The sequence below is a fragment of the Papio anubis genome, chromosome 18 (assembly GCF_008728515.1).
Source record: "Papio anubis isolate 15944 chromosome 18, Panubis1.0, whole genome shotgun sequence".
Classification (NCBI taxonomy): domain Eukaryota; kingdom Metazoa; phylum Chordata; class Mammalia; order Primates; family Cercopithecidae; genus Papio; species Papio anubis.
The window spans coordinates 464,598-488,361 of record NC_044993.1 but is presented as its reverse complement, the minus strand read 5'-3'; the positions used below and the strand labels follow the sequence as shown (position 1 = coordinate 488,361).

General features: G+C 53.9%; 1 protein-coding gene across 9 annotated transcripts in view; it reads left to right on the top strand.

The window, feature by feature from the left end:
* The window catches only part of SPG7 (SPG7 matrix AAA peptidase subunit, paraplegin), a 50,726-nt gene that overhangs the window by 19,812 nt on the left and 7,150 nt on the right, over positions 1 to 23,764 (top strand). For 4 of the 9 annotated variants that reach the window (XM_009197071.3, XM_003917324.4, XM_021932300.2 and 1 more), the window contains 9 exons: positions 206 to 345; positions 2,595 to 2,697; positions 6,285 to 6,410; positions 7,450 to 7,612; positions 8,010 to 8,183; positions 15,620 to 15,744; positions 17,323 to 17,425; positions 18,920 to 19,030; positions 23,220 to 23,335. In XM_009197071.3, coding sequence (XP_009195335.2) covers positions 206 to 345; positions 2,595 to 2,697; positions 6,285 to 6,410; positions 7,450 to 7,612; positions 8,010 to 8,183; positions 15,620 to 15,744; positions 17,323 to 17,425; positions 18,920 to 19,030; positions 23,220 to 23,335 — 1,161 coding nt within the window. Of the gene's footprint in view, positions 1 to 205; positions 346 to 2,594; positions 2,698 to 6,284; positions 6,411 to 7,449; positions 7,613 to 8,009; positions 8,184 to 11,491; positions 12,254 to 15,619; positions 15,745 to 17,322; positions 17,426 to 18,919; positions 19,031 to 23,219; positions 23,336 to 23,450; positions 23,666 to 23,764 lie in introns of those variants that run through there. The other 5 variants (XR_002519363.2, XR_002519364.2, XM_009197072.4 and 2 more) reach the window with 4 other exon arrangements.

Genomic DNA, 23,764 nt, shown 5'->3' with positions numbered 1-23,764 from the left:
GTGAGTTCCAGGCATGCTTCCTGTCCTTAGCGTGAGTTCCAGGCAGGCTCCCTGTCGTTAGCGTGAGTTCCAGGCAGGCTCTCTGTGAACCGTGGGGTTGCCTGTCGTTAGCGTGAGTTCCAGGCAGGCTCTCTGTGAACCGTGGGGTTGCTGCCTGTCTGTCCCTGCGGGTCTCTCATGGTCCGGTCTCTTTTCTACCCCCCAGCGACTAGCCTTGATGTACCGAATGCAAGTTGCAAATATTGACAAGTTTGAAGAAAAGCTTCGAGCAGCTGAAGATGAGCTGAATATCGAGGCCAAGGACAGGATCCCGGTTTCCTACAGGCGAACAGGATTCTTTGGAAAGTATGTGGGACGTGTTTGTTGACGCTTGAACTAAACCTCACTTGGCTTTGTAGTGTGAGAAACAGATTGCAAACAAAAATCTCAACAGTCTTTGCCTACAGTTAACTAGACTTTTTTTGTGGGAGGGTTAAATAAATATAGAAGTGAATGATGCACTGCCAGGAAATTTGGAGATGTAGTCGTCCCTGGGTATCCATGGGGGCTGGTTCTAGGACCTCCCAAGGATACCAACACCACAGGATGCCTGAGCCCCTGACGTGAAACGCCGGAGTCCTTGCGTGTAGCCTGAGAACATCCTCTGATGGGCTTCAAATCATCTGTAGGTTGCTAATAATACCCAATGCCCTGTAAATTCCATTTCAATCATTGTTACACTTTATTGTTCAGGCAATGATGACAAAAGTGTGTCTGTACATGTTCAGTACAGATGCACGTTTTCCCCACGTATTTTCATTCTGTGCTTGGTTGATCCTATAGAGGTGGAACCCGTGGCTGTGGAGGCCAACTGTGTGCAAGTCTGTTGGAGTTTGTTTAGTCACTTTCTTCAGTTGTCTGGCGCTTCTGAATTCACATTCTTGTTTAATGTTCACTGACTGTGCTCTTTGATGGAGGCTTCCCAAGTGGTCAGATGGAGTGTGCAGGTGCCGGAGATGCCTGGTGACAAGCCAGCCTCGTGACAATAGCAGTGCTCAGGTTTTTCTGTTTTCGGTACATTTTGTTTTCAGAAGTAAGCGATCAGTTTCAGTTAGCAAGGCAAGATCAGCCTCGCGATAAAAAAGAGAGTCAAGGAGTACCTTGATAATGTCTTGGGGTTGCTGTCTTCTCCATATAGGAAAATGGAACGGGAAAGGTGTAGACACGGGAATGTGAAACTCTCATTTCAGTGTTGAGAGGGAAATAGACCAGGCGGGAGCTATGGGCAGTTAAGGACCATGGACCCTGACAGGTTCCGTAATAGGAGCAAATGAGGGGCCAACGGGTGCTGAAACCAGAGAGGTTTATTGTTGACTTGTAATCTCTGAAGATGTAGAATGCTAGTGACTGGCAAGTACTCCCTTGATCAAAATGCACCTCTAGCCGGGTGCGGTGGCTCTGCCTGTAATCCCAGCACTTTGGAAGGCTGAGGCAGGGAGGATCTCTTGAGCCCACGAGTTCGAGACCAGCCTGGGCAGCATGGAGAACCCCATCTCTACAGGGAAAAAAAAAGAAAAAAGATGCACCTCTAATTCTGTAACTCAGCAACTCCTGGAAGATCACTGCTCTGAGGCTGTGCTGCTCACGTCTTCGTAGGCTGATGATGTACAGAAGATGGAGGGTTGGGGCAGGCCCGGGGCAGCCCCTCCTTCAGTATGAGGGCGAAAGTCCTGGGATTTGCTTTTTTTTTTTTTTTCCTTTTGAGACAGGATCTCTGTTGCCGAGGCTGGAGTGCAGTGGCACAGTCTCAGCTCATTGCAGCCTTGACCTCCCACAGTCAGGTGATTCTCCCACCTCAGCCTCCTGAGTAGCTGGGACTACAGATGCACGCCACCACATCCAGCTAAGTTTTTCTGTATTTTTAGTCGAGACAGTGTGTGTTTGTTATTTTTTTCTTTTTGAGATGAAGTCTTGCTCTGTAGCCCAGGCTGGAGTGCAGTGGCACGATCTTGACTCAGTGCAACCTCCACCTCGTGGGTTCAGGCGATTCTCCTGCCTTCGCCATCCGAGTAGCTGGGATTACAGGCGCACGCCACCACGCCTGGCTAATTTTTGTATTTTTTTAGTAGAGATGGGGTTTCACCATGTTGGCCAGAGTGGTCTCGAATTTCTGACCTTGTGATCCACTCGCCGCAGCCTCCCAAAGTGCTGGGATTACAGGCGTGAGCCACCGTGCCTGGCCTGAGATTTGCTTTATACTGCTAGGCTGATCTTGCCTGCCTGATTGAAACTGATCACTTACTTTTGAAAACAAAATATACTGAAAATAGAAAAACCAGAATGTTGTTATTGTCACAGGGCTGGCTAGATCACTGGGTATCTCCAGCATTTGCACACTCAATCGGACCATTTGGGAAACTTTCATGTCAGAGCACAGTCAGCAAGAACGAGACGAGAGAACCCATTTCCACAACTGTTTTAATCTGTGCATCGGTCCCACAGGTAGGGACTCCTCGTCTCATCTTGGAAGCGTTGCCAGCTGTGGTTCTGACTTGGAAACGTGTGTGTCACGTGACACTCTCTGAGCCTGTGCCTGCCTCTCTTTCTTCCGGCAGCGCCCTGTACTCCGTGGGGATGACAGCGGTGGGCCTGGCCATCCTGTGGTGTGTTTTCCGTCTGGCCGGAATGACTGGCAGGGAAGGTGGATTCAGTGCTTTTGTAAGTTCTGTCAGTCAGAGCCCTCTGAACTCTTTTTCTGCTTTGTGTTTGCTGAATACGTCTCCTGTGAGCTGCACGATAAACACGCAGGGAACACCCGTGGCAGAGGGCAGCCTGAAGCCACAGCGAGGCAGCAGCTCCCCTTCCCTTCCCACGGGCTGGCTGTAAGGCGTGTAGTAACCAGTGTTGCCTGAGGGCCTCTCACCCTAACTCTGGGGTGCCTGAGCCATGTGAGATTACAGGGCAATTGAATCTGCATTTTTCTTTTCTTTTTTTTTTTTTTGAGACGGAGCTTCGCCTTTGTTGTCCAGGCTGGAGTGCATTGGCGTGATCTCAGCTCACCACAACCTTTGCCTCCCAGGTTCAGGCAGTTCTCCTGCCTCAGCCTCCCGAGTTGCTGGGATTACAGGCATGTGCCACCACGCCTGGCTAATTTTGTATTTTTAGTAGAGACGGAGTTTCAGCATGTTGGTCAGGCTGGTCTCGAACTCCCGACCTCAGGTGATGCACCTCGGCCTCCCAAAGTGCTGGGTTTATAGGCGTGAGCCACTGCACCCGGCCTTCCTTTCTTTCTTTTTTTTTTTTTTTTTTTTTTTTTCCGGAGCGCCGCCTTCTTTTTCCTTGGCTGGGGTGCCGTTGTATGATCTCTGCTCACTGAAACCTCCACCCCCTGGGTTCATGCAATCCTCCTAACTCAGCCTCCTGAGTAGCTGGGACTGCAGGTGTGGGCCACCATGCCTGGCTAATTTTTGTATTTTTATAGAGATAGGGTTTCACCATGTTGGCCAGGCCGGTCTTGAACTACTGAGCTTGGGTGATCTGCCTGCCTCGGCCTCCCAACGTACTGGAGCCACCAACCCGGCCAAATCGGCATTTTTTTTTACGATCACCAAAGACTGTTTTCCCCTTTATTTCCAACTAGCGAAGAATCTGAGGAATTTTAAAGGTTGTCTTTATTTTTTATTTATTTATTTATTTATTTATTTATTTTTCCTGAGACTGAGTCTCGCTCTGTCACCCAGGCTGGAGTGCAGTGGCATGATCTTGGCTCACTGCAAGCTCCGCCTCCCGGGTTCACACCATTCTCCTGCCTCAGCCTCCCGAGTAGCTGGGACTACAGGCGCCCGCCACTACGCCCTGCTAATTTTTTGTATTTTTAGTAGAGATGGGGTTTCACCATGTTAGCCAGGATGGTCTCGATCTCCTGACCTCATGATCCGCCCGCCTCGGCCTCCCAGAGTGCTGGGGTTACAGGCGTGAGCCGTCACACCTGGCCAATTTATTTATTTATTTTGAGACAGTCTTGCTCTGTCTTTCAGGCTGGAGTGTAGTGGCGCGATCTCGGCTCACTGCAAGCTCCGCCTCCCAGGTTCTCGCCATTCTTCTGCCTCAGCCTCCCCAGTAGCTGGGACTACAGGCGCCCACCATCACACCCAGCTAATTTTTTGTATTTTTAGTAGAGACGGGATTTCACCGTAGCCAGGATGGTCTGGATCTCCAGACCTCGTGATCTGCCTGCCTTGGCCTCCCAAAGTGCTGGGATTATAGGCTTGAGCCACCTCACATGGCCAGGTTGTCTTTAAAAGAACAACCTTAGGCCAGGTACAGTGGGTCACACCTGAAATCTCAGCACTTTGGGAGGCAAAAGTGGGTGGATCACCTGACGTCAGGTGTTCGAGACCAGCCTGACCAACATGAAGAAACCTTGTCTCTCCTTAAAAAAAAACCAAAAATTAGCCGGGTGTGGTGGCAGGCTCCTATAATCCCAGCTACTCGGGAGGCTGAGACAGGAGAATCTCTTGAACCTGGGAGGTGGAGGTTGTGGTGAGCTGAGATCACGTCGCTGCACTCCAGCCTGGGCAACAGAGCGAGACTCCATCTCAAAAAAAAAAAAAAAAAGAATGCTGGGCACGGGTGGCTCACGCCTGTAATCCCAGCACTTTGGGAGGCCAAGGCGGGTGGATCACCTGAGGTCAGGAGTTCGACACCAGCCTGGCCAACATCGTGAAACCCCGTCCCTACTAAAAATACAAAATACAAAAATTAGCCGGGAGTAGTGGCGGGCGCCTGTAGTCCCAGCTGCTGGGGAGGTTGAGGCAGGAGAATGGCGTGAACCTGGGAGGCAGAGCTTGCAGTGAGCCGAGATCACACCACTGCCCTCCAGCCTAGGAGACAGAGCAAGCCTCTGTCTCAAAAAAAAAAAAAAACAACCTTAATACACTTGAGAAACCTTATCTTGCGGCGTTTATCATGGAGTGCACGCTCCTTGTGTGGCACCCCCTCCCTTCGGCTTTGGGCCTGGGGAGTTACCAGCAGGGAGGAGGCAGGGCCCACACTGTCCCACCTTGTTTCCACTTAGGCCTGGTGGTGGCGCCTGTGGTCCTGGGCACTCAGGAGGCTGAGGTGGGAGGATCGTTTGAACCCAGGAGGTCAAGGTTGCAGTGAGCTGAGATCCTGCCACAGTGCTCCAGTTTGGGTGACAGAGGGAGACCTTATCTCAAAAAGAAAAAAAAAGGCGGTTTATGCAAAAGATGTTAAATTAGTTTGTGTGGAAGGTTGTTCTTTTTGTTTTTCTGTTTTTTTGAGATGGTCTCACTGTCACCAGGCTGGAGTGCAGTGGTGTGATCTTGGCTCACTTGAGAGTCAACTTTCCGGGCTCAGGTGATTCTCCTACCTCAGCTTCCTGAGTAGCTGGGATTACAGGCGCGCACCCCTACACCCGGCTAATTTGGGGATAATTTGTTTTTCTATTTTTTGAGATGGAGTTTTGCTTTTGTCCCCCAGGCTGGAGTGCAGTGGCGTAATCTCAGCTCACTGCAACCTCTGCCTTGTGGGTTCAAGCGATTCTCCTGCATCAGCCTCCCTAGTAGCTAGGATTACAGGCTCCCACCACTGCACCCAGCTAATTTTTATATTTTTAGTAGAGACAGGGTTTCACCATGTCGGCCAGGATGGTCTCCAACTCCTGACGTCAGGTGATCCACCTGCCTCGGCCTCCCAAAGTGCTGGGATTACAGGTGTGAGTCACCGCACCTGACCAGGAATAATTTTTTTTTTTTTTTGAGATGGAGTCTCGCTCAGTCGCCCAGGCTGGAGTGCAGTGGTGTGATCTCAGCTCACTGCAAACTCCGCGTCGCAGGTTCACACTATTGTCCTGCCTCAGCCTCCTGGGTAGCTGGGACTACAGGCGTCCGCCACCAGGCCTGGCTAATTTTTTTTTTATTTTTAGTGGAGACGGGGTTTCACCGTCTTAGCCAGGATGATCTCAATTTTCTGACCTCATGATCTGCCCGTCTCGGCCTTCCAAAGTGCTGGGATCACAGGCGTGAACCACCACGCCCGGCCAGGAATAATTTTTTTAAGGCAACTTGCTAGACAATTTTCTTACTAATTAATGACATGAAACATTTCCTTTCTGTGCCTGAAGACCGACCTGTGAGCCTTGTCAGTCTGACACAAGTGGAGCCTTGGGATCCTGGGATGGAGACGTGGGGCTGGTGTGGCTGAGGTGTGTGGGTGAGCTCTTGCGTTGTGCTGCTGATTTCCTCACTTTGCACAGCTCCTTGCACTTTGTTCTTTCTGCACAGAATCAGCTTAAAATGGCTCGTTTCACGATTGTGGATGGGAAGACGGGGAAAGGAGTCAGCTTCAAAGACGTGGCAGGAATGCACGAAGCCAAACAGGAGGTCCGCGAGTTTGTGGATTATCTGAAGGTGAGAGCAGCACAGACCAGGAGGGAGGAGTGGGCAGACACCAACCTTCCTTCTCTCCCAGAAGGGCTCCTGTGGGACCTGGAATTCCATTGATTATGTGTCATGGGTTGGTGGTGACCTCTACGTGTCCCATGGGAACACCAGGCAGGTGCTGGTGCCTGTTCAACCAGCAGCACAAGCCCCTTGCACATGGTTCAGCCAAGCGGAGACTGCCAAGGCCCATGCCTACTGTGTCATTAGCCATCCTGGGCCCTTCATCCTTTGCAGAGTTCTGCGCTTTTTCCAGAACCCCATAAACCCCGTAGCCAGTTGGTGGCGGCGCATGAGCTGCCTTTCACGTGCATTACTTAAACATTCCCTCTGCAGGCCTGGTGCAGTGGGTCACACCCGTAGTCCTAGCACTTTGAGGGGCTGAGGCAGGGGAAGTGCTTGAGCCCAGGAGTAGGACAGCCTGGGCAACAGGGAAACCCTGTCTCTGCAAAAAATTTTTTTATTTAATTAATTTTTTTTTTGAGACAGAGTCTCACTTTGTCACTCAGGCTGGAGTGCAGTGGCACAATCTTGGCTCGCTGCAACCTCCAACTCCCCCAGTTCAAGTGATTCTCCTGCCTCAGCCTCCCGAGTAGCTGGGATCATAGGCACCCACCACCGTGCATGGCTAATTTTTGTATTTTTAGTAGAGACGGGGTTTCTCCATTTTGGCCAGTCTGGTCTCGAACTCCTGATCTCAGGCTATCTGCCCACCTCGGCCTCCCAAAATGCTGGGATTACAGGTGTGAGCTGCTGCGCCCGGCCTGCAAAAAATCTTTAAAAGTAGCTGGACATGGTGCCACATGCCTGTGTAGTCCCAGCTACTTGAGAGGCTGAGGTGAGAGGATGGCTTGAACCTAGGACATTGAGGCTGCAGGGCTGCAGTGAGTTCTCATGGCACCCACTGCATTCCAGCCTGCATGACCCAGAGAGACCTTACCTCAAAAAAAAACAAAACAAAACAATGAAACCCCACGTGGTTAGTGTCACATCATCTGCTGCCGTCCAGAGCCCAGAGCGCTTCCTCCAGCTTGGCGCCAAGGTCCCAAAGGGCGCACTGCTGCTCGGTCCCCCTGGCTGTGGGAAGACGCTGCTGGCCAAGGCGGTGGCCACGGAGGCTCAGGTGCCCTTCCTGGCGATGGCCGGCCCAGAGTTCGTGGAGGTCATTGGAGGTAGGTGCTGTGGTTGGGGGCTGTGGGTGGACTTGGCTGACCACTTGGCTCCTTTCACATGTCCTTCCTCTGGTGGCTGGTCTGAAAGGGAAACAGGTGGGCCGGGGAGTAGGGAAGGAAAGCGAGGTCTGGGTTAGAGGAGGGGTTTTGTCTGCGGAGCATGTGGTGTTTGCTTCAAAGCCGCTGTCACTTGTGGCCTGGGGGGGCCAGCACGGTGCGTGTGAACCCTGAGGGGTGGCCAGGGGCCCCCGTGAGCAGCTGCCGTGTGTCTGTTTGCAGGGGATGGGGCTGGTAGCTTTAGTTGTCCTTTGTGTAGAACTTTGTCTGGCCCAGGTACGGGAGGAGACTTTGTTTTTTATTATCTGCCCATTTTCTGGTTCTCTCTGTGTCCCCTCAGGCCTCGGCGCTGCCCGCGTGCGAAGCCTCTTCAAGGAAGCCCGAGCCCGGGCCCCCTGCATCGTCTACATCGATGAGATTGACGCGGTGGGCAAGAAGCGCTCCACCACCATGTCTGGCTTCTCCAACACGGAGGAGGAGCAGACGCTCAACCAGCTTCTGGTAGAAATGGACGGTCAGTGCTCGTGCGCCCCACACCCCCATTGCACCATCAGAGAAGGTTTTCCGATGTCTTTCAGAACAGGTTGTGGCGAGCCAAGATCGCACCACTGCACTCCGGCCTAGGTGACAGAGTGAGACTCTGTCTCAAGAAAAAAAAAAAAAGAAATACAGCTTTTAGACCCAGCACAGTGGCTCACACCTATAATCCCAGCACTTTGGGAGGCCAAGACAGGCAGACCACGGAGGTCCGGATTTTATGAACAGCCTGGCCAACATGCTGAAACCCCATTTCTACAAAAATACAAAAATCAGCCGGGCATGATGGCGGGTGCCTGTAATCCCCGCTGCTCTGGAGCATCGCTTGAACCCGGAAGGTGGAGGTTGCAGTGAGCCGAGATTTCACCATTGCACCCCAACAGGGAAAAAAAAGGGAGACTCCATCTAAAAAAAAAAAAAAAAAAAAAAAAAGCACAACTTTTAATTTAAAAAACGTCAAGGCAATAGTAAAAAAGATAAGTAGGAATAGAAGCGGTATGTCAGATGTAATCTTTTTATTTTTTTGAGATGGAGTCTCACTCTTGTTGCCCAGGGTGAAGTACATGTCACGATCTCGGCTCACTGCAACCTCCGCCTCCCAGGTTCGAGCGATTCTCCTGCCTCAGTCTCCCAAGTAGCTGGGATTACAGGCACGTGCCACCACACCCGGCTAATTTTTGTATTTTTAGTGGAGACGAGGTTTCACCATGTTGGCCAGGCTGGTCTTCAACTCTTGACCTGAGGCGGTCGGCCTGCCGCAGCTTCCCAAAGTGCTGAGATTACAGGCATGAGCCTCGGCACCCAGCCTTTTTTTGCATTATTACTGTTTTTTAGGGGCTTTCCAGCAAAACCCAGAAAGACCGCTAGACAGGTTCTGGAGGAGCTGGTGCCGCTCCTGTCTTTAGGTCTGTAATGGGTCTGTGTGATTGTGCCGCCACGCCTCCCTGTGCCCCCGGAGAAGGTGAGACTCTGGTTAGAGGGCCGAGCAGAGCATCAGCGCGCTGCACTGTGGCGAGGGAGGCACCCCACATGTTGTGACCCCTTGAAGATGACTTCTGGTCTGGCTTTGACAATTTTTTTTTTTTTAAATGGAGCTGACCCAGTAAAGGTGACCTGGAACTATTTTTCTCCTGAGCTACTTTTGCAAGATTATTATTATTTTTTTTTAATGTGGATATTGTTGTGGTAAAATATACAGATAGCCAAGCTTGGCAGTGCGTGCCTGTGTTCCCGGCTATTTGGGAGGCGGAGGCAGAAGGAGTGCTGGAGCCCGAGCTCGGTGGTCTATTGTGCGATGGTCTTGCCTGTGAACAGCCTCTGCATTGCAGCCTGGATAACACAGCGAGACCCTGTCTCTACAAAACAATTTAAAAAATACATTCACATAAATTTACCATTTTAATCATTCTGAAGTTCATCGGCATTAAGTACATTCGCCTGTTGAGCAACCACCACCACCGTGTGTCTCCAGAACTTTCTCTTCAAATCAAAAACCTGGCCCCATTGAGCCCTCCCCATTCTCCATCCTCAGCCCCTTGCAGCCTGTGTCCCGCTGTCTGTCTCTGAGTGACTGTCGTAGGGACCTCATAGAACTGGAGTCCTGCGGTGTCTGTCCTTTGCTCTCCGCCGCCTTTCACGCACATAACATCTCCAGGGGCCGTCAGTGCTGGGCACGTGTCACGATTTCCTTCCTCCTTGAGGCTGAACAATGCTGCCTGGTGTGTAGAAGCTGCCTCTTGTTTATTCGCCCGTCGGTGGACACGTGGGCTGTTGTGAATTGGGCTGTGTTTACATAAGTACAAGCATCTTTTTGAAGTCTCTGCTTTGTAAGGTTTATTTTTAATCAGAATTCTAGTTACATTTTAGGTATCGTAGATGAGGGAGACTTTTTTTCCCCAAGTGATCTGGCTCCAAGAGAACTGTTGACTTGCTGTTTTCTTTGTTGCCTGTGGCTGCTTGGAGTCGTGTGTCTTAGCGCCTGCACAGCCCAGTTCTGACCACTCAGCTAAGGGGGAACTTGCTTCACCTCTCATTGCGAAATCCCTTTAGACTTACAGAAGCGTTGCCACGGTGGTCGGAGTGTTCTGTTTTTTTTTTTTTTTGAGACAGAGTCTCGCTCAGTCGCCCATGCTGGAGTGCAGTGATGCGATCTCCACTCACTGCAAGCTCCGCCCCCCGGGTTCCCGCCATTCGCCTGCCTCAGCCTCCCGAGTAGCTGGGCTACAGGCGCCCACCACCACGCCCGGCTAATTTTTGTATTTTCAGTAGAGCGGGGTTTCACCGTGTTAGCCAGGATGGTCTCGATCTCCCGACCTCGTGATCCACCCACCTCGGCCTCCCAAAGTGCTGGGATTACAGGCGTGAGCCACCGCGCCCGGCCAATCGGAGTGTTCTTTGATGCCTTCCTGCGAGCTCCCCAAAGGCTGACCATGACGTACGTGGTCTGCAGGTTTGGACCAGGCCACGGTGTCCATGACTGCCCCCCAGACCCATCCACGGGTACTTGCGAGCCCCAGGCCACGGCGTCTGTGACTGCCCCCCAGACCCATCCACGGGTGCTTCCGCTCCCCGACGTGGATGTTCGGTCTCCTCGGTCTCTTCCCGTCCTGTGTCATTTCTTGGTCTTGTTTTTTGAGGCAGGGTCTTGCTGTGTTGCCCAGGTTGGTCTTGAACTCCTTGACTCAAGTGATCCTCCTGCCTCAGCCTCCCGAGTAGCTGGGATTACAGGCGGACTCCACTGTTTCTTGGTGTTTGTCTTTGGTGACTGTGACACTCTGTATAGGCCAGTGACGTTCAGGAATGTCAGTCTCTGGAGCTGTGACATGTCCTCAGGGTCAGGTCGAGCAGTGCATTTGGCCCGATCAGTGCAGCAGTGTTGTGTGCCTTGCGGTTTACAGTGTCACTGCACCTGTCGCTGGCAGTGGATTCTGCTGAGGGCTTTGGCCCTGGGCTGGCGTGCATCTCTTCTGGGTGCTCTGCGTTCCGTACGCTGGCGCCTGTCTCTTCTGGGTGCCCCGCGTGCCCTGTGCTGGTGCCCGTCTCTCCTGCGTGCCCTGTGTTCCCCGTGCTGGCACGTGTTTCTCCTGGGTGCCCGCATTCCCCTTGCTGGTGCCCATTTCTTCTGGGTGCCCCGAGTGCCCTGGGCTGGCGCCCATCTCTCCTGGGTGCCCCGCGTTCCCGTCTGCCTCTGGGCTGCTGTGAAGTCAGATGGACTGATGCCCACAGAAGTGCTCTGTAGGCTCTGAAAGCTCCGAGGGTAGAGGATGAAAGTGAGATTCCCAACAGTGTCCAGGACTCAGCGGCGTTGCTGCGGCATTTGCGGAGAATGCTTCACCCTCTCCTGCTGCTTGTCCCCCATGTCTGCAGTCGTCTCTCAGCATGCTTGTTCAGGAACTAATGCGTGAGCAACCGAGACCTGAACGGCCGCCTTCTGCACACACAGCAAGTGGTCATGGGAGTCGAGTTTTCAGAGAACAGAATGTCTTCAGAGATGTGGGGTGAGCAGTTCAGATTCTGTGATGTCTGAAGTGTCACTAAGGAGAGACACCTCAGAGATGGGTCCTTGGGAGGTCCAGAGACCCCACCGCCTCTGCTGGGGCAGCTGGCCCCGCACCTCAAGTGGAGATCACCATGCATTTTAGAGGCCTCTGGAGCCTCCAGGCTCGCCGCACTGCTTCTCTGTGGAGCATCTTTATGTGGCCTCTTTGGTGCTGTGTGGCCTTTGATGTGGCTCTGACCATTGCTTCTGGGGGCTGCTCAAGGACAGGTGGGTGGTTTGGGTTTTGAAGAAATCTGCAGGACACCTTGGGTTCTGGCCACAGAGTCTTAGGACTCTCTACAGTTTGGGTGAGGCGGGTGGCTGTGCCGTGTGGGCACGGCGTGGACACCGAGGTCTTCGTTCTGTGAGTCTGTGGCCTTCTCCGCGTTGACCAGGTGCCCTCCCAGGGGACCATGAGGAGGCTCAGAGGAGAGACCCCTGCCCGCTCCTGCCTCACGGAACCCGCAGGGCCGAGGGGAGTGTCGTCCGCTCCTGCTTCATGGAGCCCGCAGGACCACCGAGGGCAGTGCCGCCCGCTCCTGCCTCACAGAGCCCACAGGGCAGAGGGCAATGTCGCCCGCTCTGCTGGGGTTGCCTTTCGCACTGAAGACAGAGACACCTTTTTGAGTGACTTGAGCCCAAAGGCAAGCATCTATCAAACGACCTTTTCCACATAACCTCTCTGTGCTGTCATGAGAAGAGCTGCTTCCGCCCCGGATTTGCTGAGGCCGGGCATCCGCTGAGTGAAGGCCTCTTGTTGAGTTGTGCCAGCTCTGAACAAGTCTCTTTATGCAGAGCCACAGCTGTGCGCTCAGCCCCCCCGAGGCCCCCGGCCAGGCTTTGGTGCTTCTGTTCGTGGCAGTGTGCAGGATGGGGCAGATGCTGAGCCGGTCGTGGGAAAATCTCGCTGGGGAAGAGAAAAGCCCCAGCCTTGTTGGTTATGTCAGCCGGTCCATGGCGGTGTCCTGTGGACCCCAGACCCCCCTGGGAAGGGCGTAAGTCAGAGAGCACTGGAGGCTCCACCGGCTGTGGACATCCAGGTCCCGGCTCCTGTGCTAGAAAGCAGTGATGGGAGCGTCAGCACTGACCACATGCGGGAGCCGCGGACGCCTAGCAGTTCACAGAGGCCTCCCTTCGACATAGTCGTCCCCTGGTGGCGGAAGCTGAGGTGACGGCCCCTCACATGCAGCCACACACGGGAAAGGCTACTGTAAACATTTTATGCTTCGACTTTATTTTCTGCAGAGACAGGGTCTCGCTCTGTCACCCAGGCTGCAGTGCAGTGGCACGATCTCAGCTCACTGCAAGCTCCGCCTCTCGGGTTCACGCCATTCTCCTGCCTCAGCGTCCCAAGTAGCTGGGACTACAGGCGCCCGCCAGCACGCCCAGCTAATTTTTTGTATTTTTTAGTAGAGACGGGGTTTTGGTCTTGATCTCCTAACCTCATGATCCGCCCGCCTCGGCCTCCCAAAGTGCTGGGATTACAGGCGTGAGCCACCACGCCCGGCCGAGTCGTGTCTTTTTAAGGCACCGCCTTTGCCTTGGCCAGGTGGTTCTCTTCTGTCATCTCCCTTCTAGAAATGGAACTGGGACCCAGCGTCCCAGCTTATCACATTCTGACTTGGGGAACCAGGGAGAATGGTTGTGTCTTTCATAGTTCCTTTGAAATTCGGGAGTGATTTAATTTGCTTGGGAGTGGGGTGTGGCTTGGACTGAGCCGCTGTGCTGTCCTGGCGGCTACTGCTTAGTGAAACTCAGGACAGTGGCCCTGGATAAGCTGGTTAGGCCCCTCCCCTCGGCCCCCTCAGAGCGTTCAGGGTCCTGTCCTAAGAACACAGGGTTGTTGGAGACAGAGTCTCACTCCATTGCCCAGACTGGAGTTCAGGGGCATGATCATAGCTCACTGCAGCCTCCACCTCCTGGGTTCACAGTCCTCCTACCTTGGCCTCCCAACGTGCTGGGATATTTAGGGTTTCTTTTTTTTTTTTTTTTTTGAGACGGAGTCTCGCTCTGTCGCCCAGACTGGAGTGCAGTGGCCAGATCTCAGCTCACTGCAAGCTCCGCCTCCCGGGTTTACGCCATTCTCCTGCCTCAGTCTCCCGAGTAGCTGGGACTACAGGCGCCCGCCACCTCGCCCGGCTAGGTTTTTGTATTTTTTTTTTTTTTTTTTTTTTTTTTGAGACGGAGTCTCGCGCTGTCGCCCAGGCTGGAGTGCAGTGGCCGGATCTCAGCTCACTCCAAGCTCCGCCTCCCGGGTTCATGCCATTCTCCGGCCTCAGCCTCCCGAGTAGCTGGGACTACAGGCGCTGCCACCTCGCCCGGCTATTTTTTGTATTTCTTAGTAGAGACGGGGTTTCACCGTGTTCGCCAGGATGGTCTCGATCTCCTGACCTCGTGATCCACCCATCTCGGCCTCCCAAAGTGCTGGGATTACAGGCTTGAGCCACCGCGCCCGGCCTATTTAGGGTTTCTTACATTAGTCACGGGAGGTCTCGTCGAATCTTTACTTTCAACACTGTTTATTGTGGACCTTTTCCTTTTTTTTTTTTTTTTTTTTTTTTTTTTTGAGAGTCTTGCCCTGTCGCCCAGGCTGGAGTGCAGTGACACAATCTCGGTTCACTGTAACCTCCGCCTCCTGGTTCAAGTGATTCTCCTGCCTCAAACTCCCGAGTAGCTGGGATTACAGGCATGCACCACACCCAGCTAATTTTCGTATTTTTAGTAGAGACGAGGTTTTACCATGTTGGCCAGGATGGTCTCGAAACTCCTGACCTCAGGTGATCCACCCGTGTAAACCTCCCAAAGTGCTGGGATTACAGGCGTGAGCCACTGTGCGTGCCCGGCCACCAGTGGATTCTTTTTTTTTTTTTTTAGGCGGAGTCTTGCCCTCTAGCCCAGGCTGGAGTGTAATTGCAGTGGTGCCATCTCAGCTCACTGCAACCTCCGCCTTCCAGGTTTAGGCGATTCTCCTGCCTTAGCCTCCCGAGTAGCTGGGATTACAGGCGCCCACCACCACGGCCGGCTAATTTTTTGTATCTTTAGTAGAGATAGGGTTTCACCATCTTGGCCAGGCTGGTATCGGACTCCTGGCCTCGTGATCCACCCGCCTCAGCCTCCCAAAGTGCTGGGATTACAGGTATCAGCCACCGCGCCCAGGCAAGTGGATTCTTTGAAAGCAGACCCAAAGTTTTGAATCTTACATGCTCTGAGTACATTTGTTTAAATTCAGAGAAATATCACAGCATCATAACACCTGAACGTTCTTACAAGCATCCAGTCAGGTGTTCCCAGCAGCTTCATAATCATCTCGCAGTTGATTTATTCACATCAGGGGCCAGTCAAGGTTCACAGACACTGGGAATGAGTGATCCTTTCTGGGCTCACTTTTAAATTCTCGATGACAAACCTCAAGCCTGAAACCCAGGGCTTAAGGCCAGGCGTTGAAGATAAAATGTTTCAAAGACACAGCTTAAAGCCGAGTGTTAGCTAAAATGTAACAAAGTAACACTAATAATGATGGGGTTGGGGAGCGGCTGTGAGGACGGTTCCCAGGTGGCACCATGAGACAGGGACGTTCCAGGATGCCGTGGGAGCTCCAGGAGGGCCTTGGACAGTTCTGCCTCAGTAGCCAGCCCCAGGATGGTGTGCTGTTATCACTTGTCAAAATAGGGAAATTCCTGTTGCTCCTGGTGATGTTGGCTGGGAGCGATGAGGGAAGGATCACAGCTCCTAGTACAGAAGAACCAGGTGTTCCTTTCTCTCTGGGCCTTGGGGCGGGGAGGGTCCCTCTCCCTCCTGTATCCTGAAGGGGAACCTGCAGGGGAAATCTGTTGTGTCAGGACCCCCACCCTCAGGGCCACTGTCTGTCCCCTCAGGAATGGGCACCACAGACCATGTCATCGTCCTGGCATCCACGAACCGAGCTGACATTTTGGACGGTGCTCTGATGAGGCCAGGCCGACTGGACCGGCACGTCTTCATTGATCTGCCCACACTGCAGGTCAGTGCCAGGACCCCAGCTTCTCCCAGTCCACCTGGGCCGCCCTCACTCGTCCTGGGTGGTCTGGCCTCTCCTCTAAGACACTTGTTGGTGTGAAGCCTGTCGCTGCCCCGCAGGTGCTGGCACTGTCCAGCGCAGCCCCCATGTGGGCCGCAGGCCCCCAGCAGACCTGCCACCTGCTGCACTCACTGCTGGGGGCTTTGCAGTTCTTTTCACCCGCTATTAGTTTTCCTTTTATCCTGGGTATCAGTCTGGTTTTTATAGCAAATCCTTTGAAACAAAATCCAGGAGGAAAAATCATGGGAAACTTTATTCTTGTGCGGCATCATTTCCTTCCATCCAGAGCGTGGGTTCTGGAGATGTGGACTGTGCAGCTGCCCTGAAATCGGGGTGGGAGTAGAAGTTCTGAGGCCTCTTGCCTGATTCCCTCCTCTGTCACAGGGCTCTGGTTAGACATTACACCTCCTGGCCAAAGGGCCTTGGTTGCCGCCCTGAGGGAGCAGGAGTTCAGCTCATGGAGGGGAGGGTTTGGAGAGAGGGCCTCGGGGTTTGCTGGTAGGTTCGTGGTGTGTCAGTGCAGCCTGGGGAGCAGGGCTGGGCTCACACAGGCAGCTGCCCTGATGCCTCAGCCGGTGCTCGGCCTCTGTTGAGTTGGAGAGTGAAGGGCAGAGCGGAAGCCCTTCCTGCGGCTGCTTCTCCAGGGGACGGCGGCTCTCTTTTTTCTTTCTGATTTTTTTCTTTTAATTTTTAGAGAAAGGGTGTTGCGCTGTCACCCGGGCTGGAGTGCAGTGCTGCGATCGCCACTCACTGCAGCCTTGACCTTCAGAGCTCAAGCTGAGGAGCTGGGACTGCGACAGGCGGGCACCACCGTGGCAGCTAATTTTTAACGGGGTCTCACTGTGTTGGCAAGTCTGGTGTCAAACCCTGGCCTCAAGTGATCCCCACCTCGGCTTCCAAGAATGTTCTTTTTTTTTTTTTTTTTTTAGACAGAGTCTCACTCTATCCCCCAGGCTGGAGTGCAGCGGCGCAGTCTCAGCTCGCTGCCACCTCTGTCTCCTAGCTTTAAGTGATTCTCCAGCCTCAGCCTCCCGAGTAGCTGGGATTACAGGCGTGCACCACCACACCTGGCTAATTTTCTATTTTAGTAGGGACAGGATTTCACCATGTTGGCCAGGCTGCCTGCTTCAGCCTCTTAACGTGCTGGGATTACAGGTGTGAGCCACTGGACCCGGCCATCCAAGAGCGTTCTGTTCATGTTTAAAATGCTGCTCATGGCCAGGCGTGGTGGCTCACGCCTGTAATCCCAGCACATTGGGAGGCCGAGGCAGGTGGATCACTTGAAGCCAGGAGTTCCAGATCAGCCTGGGCAAGTTTGCAAAATCCCGTCTCTACTAAAAATACAAAACTCAGTCAGGCGTGATGGCGCACCTGTAATCCCAGCTCCTTGGGAAGCTGAGGCTTGTCCTCAGGGCAGGCGCGTCGGGGACCCCCCTCTCCCGCCACAGACAAACATGCAGCGCCTGCGGCAGTCACTGGGCGTGAACGCAGCGGTCTGTCCTCCTCCCCTGGTTCTGGCAGGAGAGGCGGGAGATTTTTGAGCAGCACTTGAAGAGCCTGAAGCTGACCCAGTCCAGCACCTTTTACTCCCAACGTCTGGCAGAGCTGACACCAGGATTCAGCGGTATGTTCTCAACCCGCAGCCTGAGCAGCGTCACATCCTGAGGGCCGGTGGTCTCACCTGTGCACACAACATCGAGGCCTCCTGTGTAGGGTGGGCGCTGCCTTCTCTGGGGGCCCCTGCTCAGTACAGGCCTGGGTGGGAGCTGATGTGCATGTGGGATGGCAGGAGGTCAAGACGGCACCCCCACTCCTTCCTCTGCCCCAGGGGTGGAAAAGCAGACTGTGCTTGACTCGAGATAGTGGCGGTACGTTTGCCTCCACACAGTGTGACCAGTCATCCCGGCGTTTCCCGTCAGACCTGGGGTCAGACGACGCAGTGCCGGCAAAGCCGCCTCCTTCTGACCCTCACAGTCTCTGTCAAGCTGTAGAAATAGAAATCGTACATCAAGACGCTTTTTTCTGTGTGGCTTACATTTTAAAACAATGTAAACAAAACTCCCTTTTATTGAGATCAACTTCCCCTTTGATTGTTTGTTAAGATCTTTTACTTTTTGGGAATGAGTCGTGCTGTGTCACCCAGGGCTGGAGTGCGGTAAAGCAGCGATCTCGGCTCACTGCAAGCTCCGCCTCCCGGGTCCAGCCATTCTCTGCACCTCAGCCTCCGAGGTAGCTGGGACTGAGAGCCGCCCTGCGCCCAGCTAGTTTTTGCCAATGCCCAAGTAGGAGGCCAGGGTTTCCCTTTTATGTTGCCCATGGGATGGTCTCGATCCTCCTGACCTCGTGATCCACCCGCCCTCGGCCCTCCCAAAGTGCTGGGATTACAGGCTTGAGCCACCGCGCCCGGCCTTGTTAAGATCTTTCACAAGAATTTTGTGGATACCGAGAGCCTTTAATTTCTTTGCCATCAATGCCCACGAGCTGTTAGGTGGAATGTCACAAGATGGGGGTGTGGAACTGCCCTTGGGAGGAGAGAGACGGGTGTCAGGGCGGCGGAGCTTGGCGGTTCTGTCTCGTCTGTGAAATGGCCTCAGTGGAACATGGTCACAGTGCCTGCCACTCCCCACCTCTACTGCTGGTGCCAGCTCCCCTTGCCTCTCTCCCACACGCTCTCACCAGCACTCTTGGTTCTTGGTCTCTTTTCTCTCTTTGTTCTTCCTTTTAATTAATTAATTATTTTGAGACAGAGGCCTGCTCTGTCGCCCAGACTGGAGTGCGGTGGCACGATCTTGGCTCACTGCAGCCTCTGCCTCCTGGGTTCAACCATTTCTCCTGCCTCAACCTCCGGAGTAGCTGGGATTACAGGCGCCGACACCACACCTGGCTAATTTTTGTATTTTTAGTAGAGACGGGGTTTCACCGTGTTGGCCAGGCTGGTCTCCAACTCCTGACCTCAGGTGATCTGCCTGCCTCAGCCTCCCACAGTGCTGGTACTACAGGCGTGAGCCACCGCGCCCGGCCATCTTTGTTTTTCCTTGAGGGCCCCTTCCTCCTCTTAAGCCCTGATAGAGAGCAGAACCCCACCCCACCGTGCCCTGGCTGTCGTTTGTGTTGGCAGGGGCTGACATCGCCAACATCTGCAACGAGGCTGCCCTGCACGCAGCGCGGGAGGGACACACTTCGGTGCACACGCTCAACTTCGAGTACGCCGTGGAGCGCGTCCTTGCAGGTACAGGGGGCGCGCCCTGGTGAAGGCCGTTCTTAGCAGGGCTTGAACCCCAGAAATACCCAGGCAGGTATTTAGAGATGAGGTGGATGGAGCCAGATCCAGGCCTGGGTGTCCTGTGATTGAGTGGCCGGGAGCCATCACACGGGAAGGAACACACGTTGCATTTCAGTTCTGTGTAACTCATGTCTTTATGATGTCAGGTACTTTTCCTTAAAGTATCACAGACTTAGACCTAAGAGTAGACACTCGTCCAACAGAAATATAAAAATGCCTTGCCAAAGAAAATGAAAAAAAAAATAAAAAATTCCCCCCCAAAAATAAAAATAATGAAATAAAAACTAAACATGCCTTACCGGCCTGGGTGTGGTGGGCTCAGCCTAGGCCTGGCCCTACGGGGGCTGAGCTCCAACCGCTGACTGTGGGCCGGAGGGCTGCTGCCGCCCGCGGGCATGGAGGGAGAGCTGTGCCTTCAGCGCAGGAGGGGCTCTGCGGACAGGTGTGGATCTGCTGCGCGACCTCTGGCGAAACCCGTGGCTCCGACGCTCAGTAGGAACAGGAGATGAGTTTTGGTGACGGGTGGGCTGGCCGCCTCTGACTGCCGTTCTGTGGCTGTTCAGTGTGGGGTCTGCGACGTCTGTGAGGAGAGCAGGACTAAACCGGGAATCGGAGCTGCTGGAGGTTTCCGTAGCTATGATGGCAACAACCAGACGTGATCAGTCATCTCATGAAATGGAGTTCAGACCCCCAGTGTCAGTCTGAGACACAGGGAACGTTTGCAAAGGGTGGTTCTTGCCCCAGGTGTTTGAGGAGCACGAGCCTCCCTTGCGAGCTGTCCCTGCGAGAACTGAGTTCCCTCACCCTCAGTCTGAGTGAATTCCTAGCAGACATGCCTCTGGCAGGTCCCCGGGGCTTCAGCGTGGGAAGGCGGTGGATCCCTGCAGAGGAGTGGGGCCAGCCGCTGTGCCAGACACTGCGAAACACGCCTGGCTTCCCCCCGCCCACCCCGCGGGTCCAGAGGACTGGCACTGCCTGTGTCTCACCAAAATGTATTTTTGGTAACTGTTTACTTTTATGTGGAAATTGATAAGCTTTTGATCATAGTAGCAAAGCAGGAAGGACTGAGTGGGAACTACAGGCCACTTGAAAGAAAATACAGGCCGGGCGCGGTGGCTCAAGCCTGTAATCCCAGCACTTTGGGAGGCCGAGGCGGGTGGATCACAAGGTCAGGAGATCGAGACTATCCTGGCTAACATGGTGAAACCCCGTCTCTACTAAAAATACAAAAAACTAGCCGGGCGCGGTAGCGGGCGCCTGTAGTCCCAGCTACTTGGGAGGCTGAGGCGGGAGAATGGCATGAACCCGGGGGGCGGAGCTTGCAGTGAGCCGAGATCGCGCCACTGCACTCCAGCCTGGGAGACACAGTGAGACTCCGTCTCCTGGAAAAAAAAAAAAAAAAAAAAGAAAATACAGCCTGGGCAGGGTGTGGTGGCTCATGCCTGTAAGCCCAGCTCTCCGGGAGACCAAGGCGGGAGGATGGCCTAAGCCCAGGAGGTTGAGGCTACAGTGAGCTGTGATCACACCACTGCAGTTCAGCCTGGACAACGGAGCGAGACCCCTGACTCCAGGAGAAGAAAGGAAAATACTAACAGGACGCCATTTCCCGTGTGTGATGCAGAGTGGGTCCTCTGTGTTCATCTTCAGTGTGGACAGCCTGAGTCTTGAGAGCCCCCAGCTAAACGGGTCCAGTGCCTGGCAGCCGGTAGTCCTGTACTCAGGGGAGATGAAGGTTATCCTGCACCCTTCAAGGGATGCATCTTTGACCCAGTGGACAGCTTAATGTCCATCCGAAGTCCAGGAGTCCCTCCAGGAAACTTGCTTACACTGGCAGACGTCCCATGGCTCCTGTCTGATTCACGTCCAGGTTATGCCTGCCTGACCATCGCTCTGGTGCTGGGGCCTGCCCTGTGTCCCCCACATGCCTGAGAAAACCCAGCCTGGGCAGCCCCTGGTTCTTCCTTGTGGAAGGTGCAAATTAAGTCCCCACCACGATAGGAAACACGTTCAAAGACTTACTACTTACAGATCCTGGGCAGGGAGGGCGCTGGGAGTGGGGAGGGCCATCCTCCACCCCCAGATCCCATGAGGCAGAAGTGAAGGTTCAGGCAGAAAGAAGAGAGAGCGTGTGGTAACGAGCCGTATGCACAGGGAATGGGGAGTGGTCAGTACAGTTCACGGTCAAATGCCTGAATGGTCTGATTAAAGGGAGTGCAGGGAGCTCAGGCTTCTGGGTGGGAGAGACGCCCCTAAGTGCCCATCTCTGGCCACTGGCATGGGTGGTTGAGCGTGGTGTCCTCCTGGTGCCCAGGCTGCAGGCTTGGCCGTGCCATCCCTGTTGAACTGAGCTTGTCACTCCTGGTGTCGACAGCCTGCCTGCACTTGTCCGTACTAGAAACACACTCGTTTGTTTTCAGGTAAGCCTGTCTTGTACGCCTTGTGGTCTCGTGCCTTTGTACATAGTCCTGTAGCCGGCTCTGGTTGGAGTAATTCATCGGCCACAGCCAGTGTGTCTTAGGACTTAAAGCCTTGCAGTAAAGTGGTGGTGGAAGGTTCCAGTAGCACGATGTACTTGAGTGCTCAGGACCACGAGCTGATTCAAGTTGTACAAAATGGAGACTTACAGATGTGTGGAAAATGTGAGACAGGAAATGAAGCCTCACCAGTAAGCTGAACAGGGGAAATTTAATGCAAACATTTGTCCCTGGCTGGGCACTGTAGCTCATGCCTGTAATACTAGCACTTTGGGGGCTGAGGCAGGAGGATTGCTTGAGGCCAGGAGTTTGAGACCAGTCTGGGCAACACAGCAAGACCCCATCTGTTTTAAAACCAAAAAAAGAAAGAAAGGAAAGAGTATTAGCCAGGCATGGTGGTAGAGCACACCTCTGGTCCCAGCTACTCAGGCGGTTGGGGTAGGAGGATTGCTAGAACCCGGGAGGTTGAAGCAACAGTGAGCCATGATTGCACCACTGCCCTCCAGCCTGGGCGACAGAGTGAGGCCCTGTCTCTTACCAAAAAAAGCCTTGTCCCTGAGGCAAAAGGCCTCTGAAGGGATGAGTGGAAGCCATGAGGATCCAGAAAGTGATGGGGATGGGAGCTGCCCCGCCAGGTCTGAGGGGAGTGGGAGAGTAAGCAGGAGGCCAATACTCAGAGGAGGCCTCTGCCCATCCTGCCAGAAAGTCAGAAGCTGCTGTTCTGTGACCCCTGCCCCGACCCTGTGGACCTCGCCCAACCCAGGGGCAGGAGGAGAGACTCCTCAGAGGGTTGCACTTGTTCCTAAAAGCAGCAGGAGCTATTTTGATACTTGCAACATTTATAAAAGAAGAAATCACGACCTCCTTCAACAGCTCTTTGACCTGAAGAGTTTTGAGTTGGGTGTCCGGAGCCATGGCTACAGAGCTGCTAGAGGCAGATGTGCAGAGAGAGCCTTGCTTTGACTACACGGGGCAGGAGGAGGGCCCAGCCAGGGAGAGCCCGGGGCCTAGCTCACACCCCGTGGCATTCTTTTTTGTTGGTTTTTTGTTTTTTTTTTTTTTTGAGACGGAGTCTCGCTGTGTCGATCAAGCTGGACTGCAGTGGCGCGATCTCGGCTCACTGCAAGCTCTGCCTCCCGGGTTCACACCATTCTCCTGCCTCAGCCTCCCAAGTAGCTGGGACTACAGGCGCCGCCACCAAGCCTGGCTAATTTTTTGTATTTTTTTAGTAGAGACGGGGTTTCACCGTGTTGGCCAAGATGGTCTCGATCTCCTGACCTCGTGATCCACCCGTCTCGGCCTCCCAAAGTTCTGAGGTTACAGGCTTGAGCCACCGCGCCCGGCCAGTTGGTTTGTGTTTTGAGCGGAGTCTCGCTGCGTCACCCAACTGGAGTGCAGTGGTGCGATCTCGGCTCACTGTAACCTCCGCCTCCCAGATTCAAGTGATTCTCCTGCCTCAGCCTCCCGAGTAGGTGGGATTACAGGCACCTGCCACCATGCCTGGCTAATTTTTGTATTTTTAGTAGAGATGGGGTTTCATCATATTGGTCAGGCTGGTCTCAAACTCCAGACCTCAGGTGACCCGCCCGCCTCGGCCCCCCAAAGTGCTGGGATTACAGGCGTGAGCACCGTGCCCGGCTCACACCCTGGCATTCTTTCAGGGACTGCCAAAAAGAGCAAGATCCTGTCCAAGGAAGAACAGAAAGTGGTTGCATTTCACGAGTCGGGCCACGCCTTGGTGGGCTGGATGCTGGAGCACACGGAGGCTGTGATGAAGGTGGGTCCACAGGCTTTGGCCAGAGCTGACTGGGAAGTCCCGCCTGTGTCTGTAGCTGACCGGGGGGTCCCGCCTGTGTCTGTAGCTGACCGGGGGGTCCCGCCTGTGTCTGTAGGTCATGTGAGAGGAAAGCCTGCCAGTGTCATGATCCAAGGAGTAAGGTGGGAGGTGACTGTCCCAGGATGATGGGCAGAAGCTCGGGCATGGGAGGCAGGAGTGGACTGTGTCACATCGGAGCCGGGTGCTGCTACTGGGGTGACTCCTGGAAGGTCACACCATGCAGTGGGGTTTCACTGCCTGTGCCTGTTCTCAGCCTGTCCACCCCAAATGAAAGAACATTGGAAAGAAGTGAGTTGAGCATACATTTAAAAAATGCTACTGTAGGCCGGGCGTGGTGGATCACCTGAGGTCAGGAGTTCGAGGCCAGCC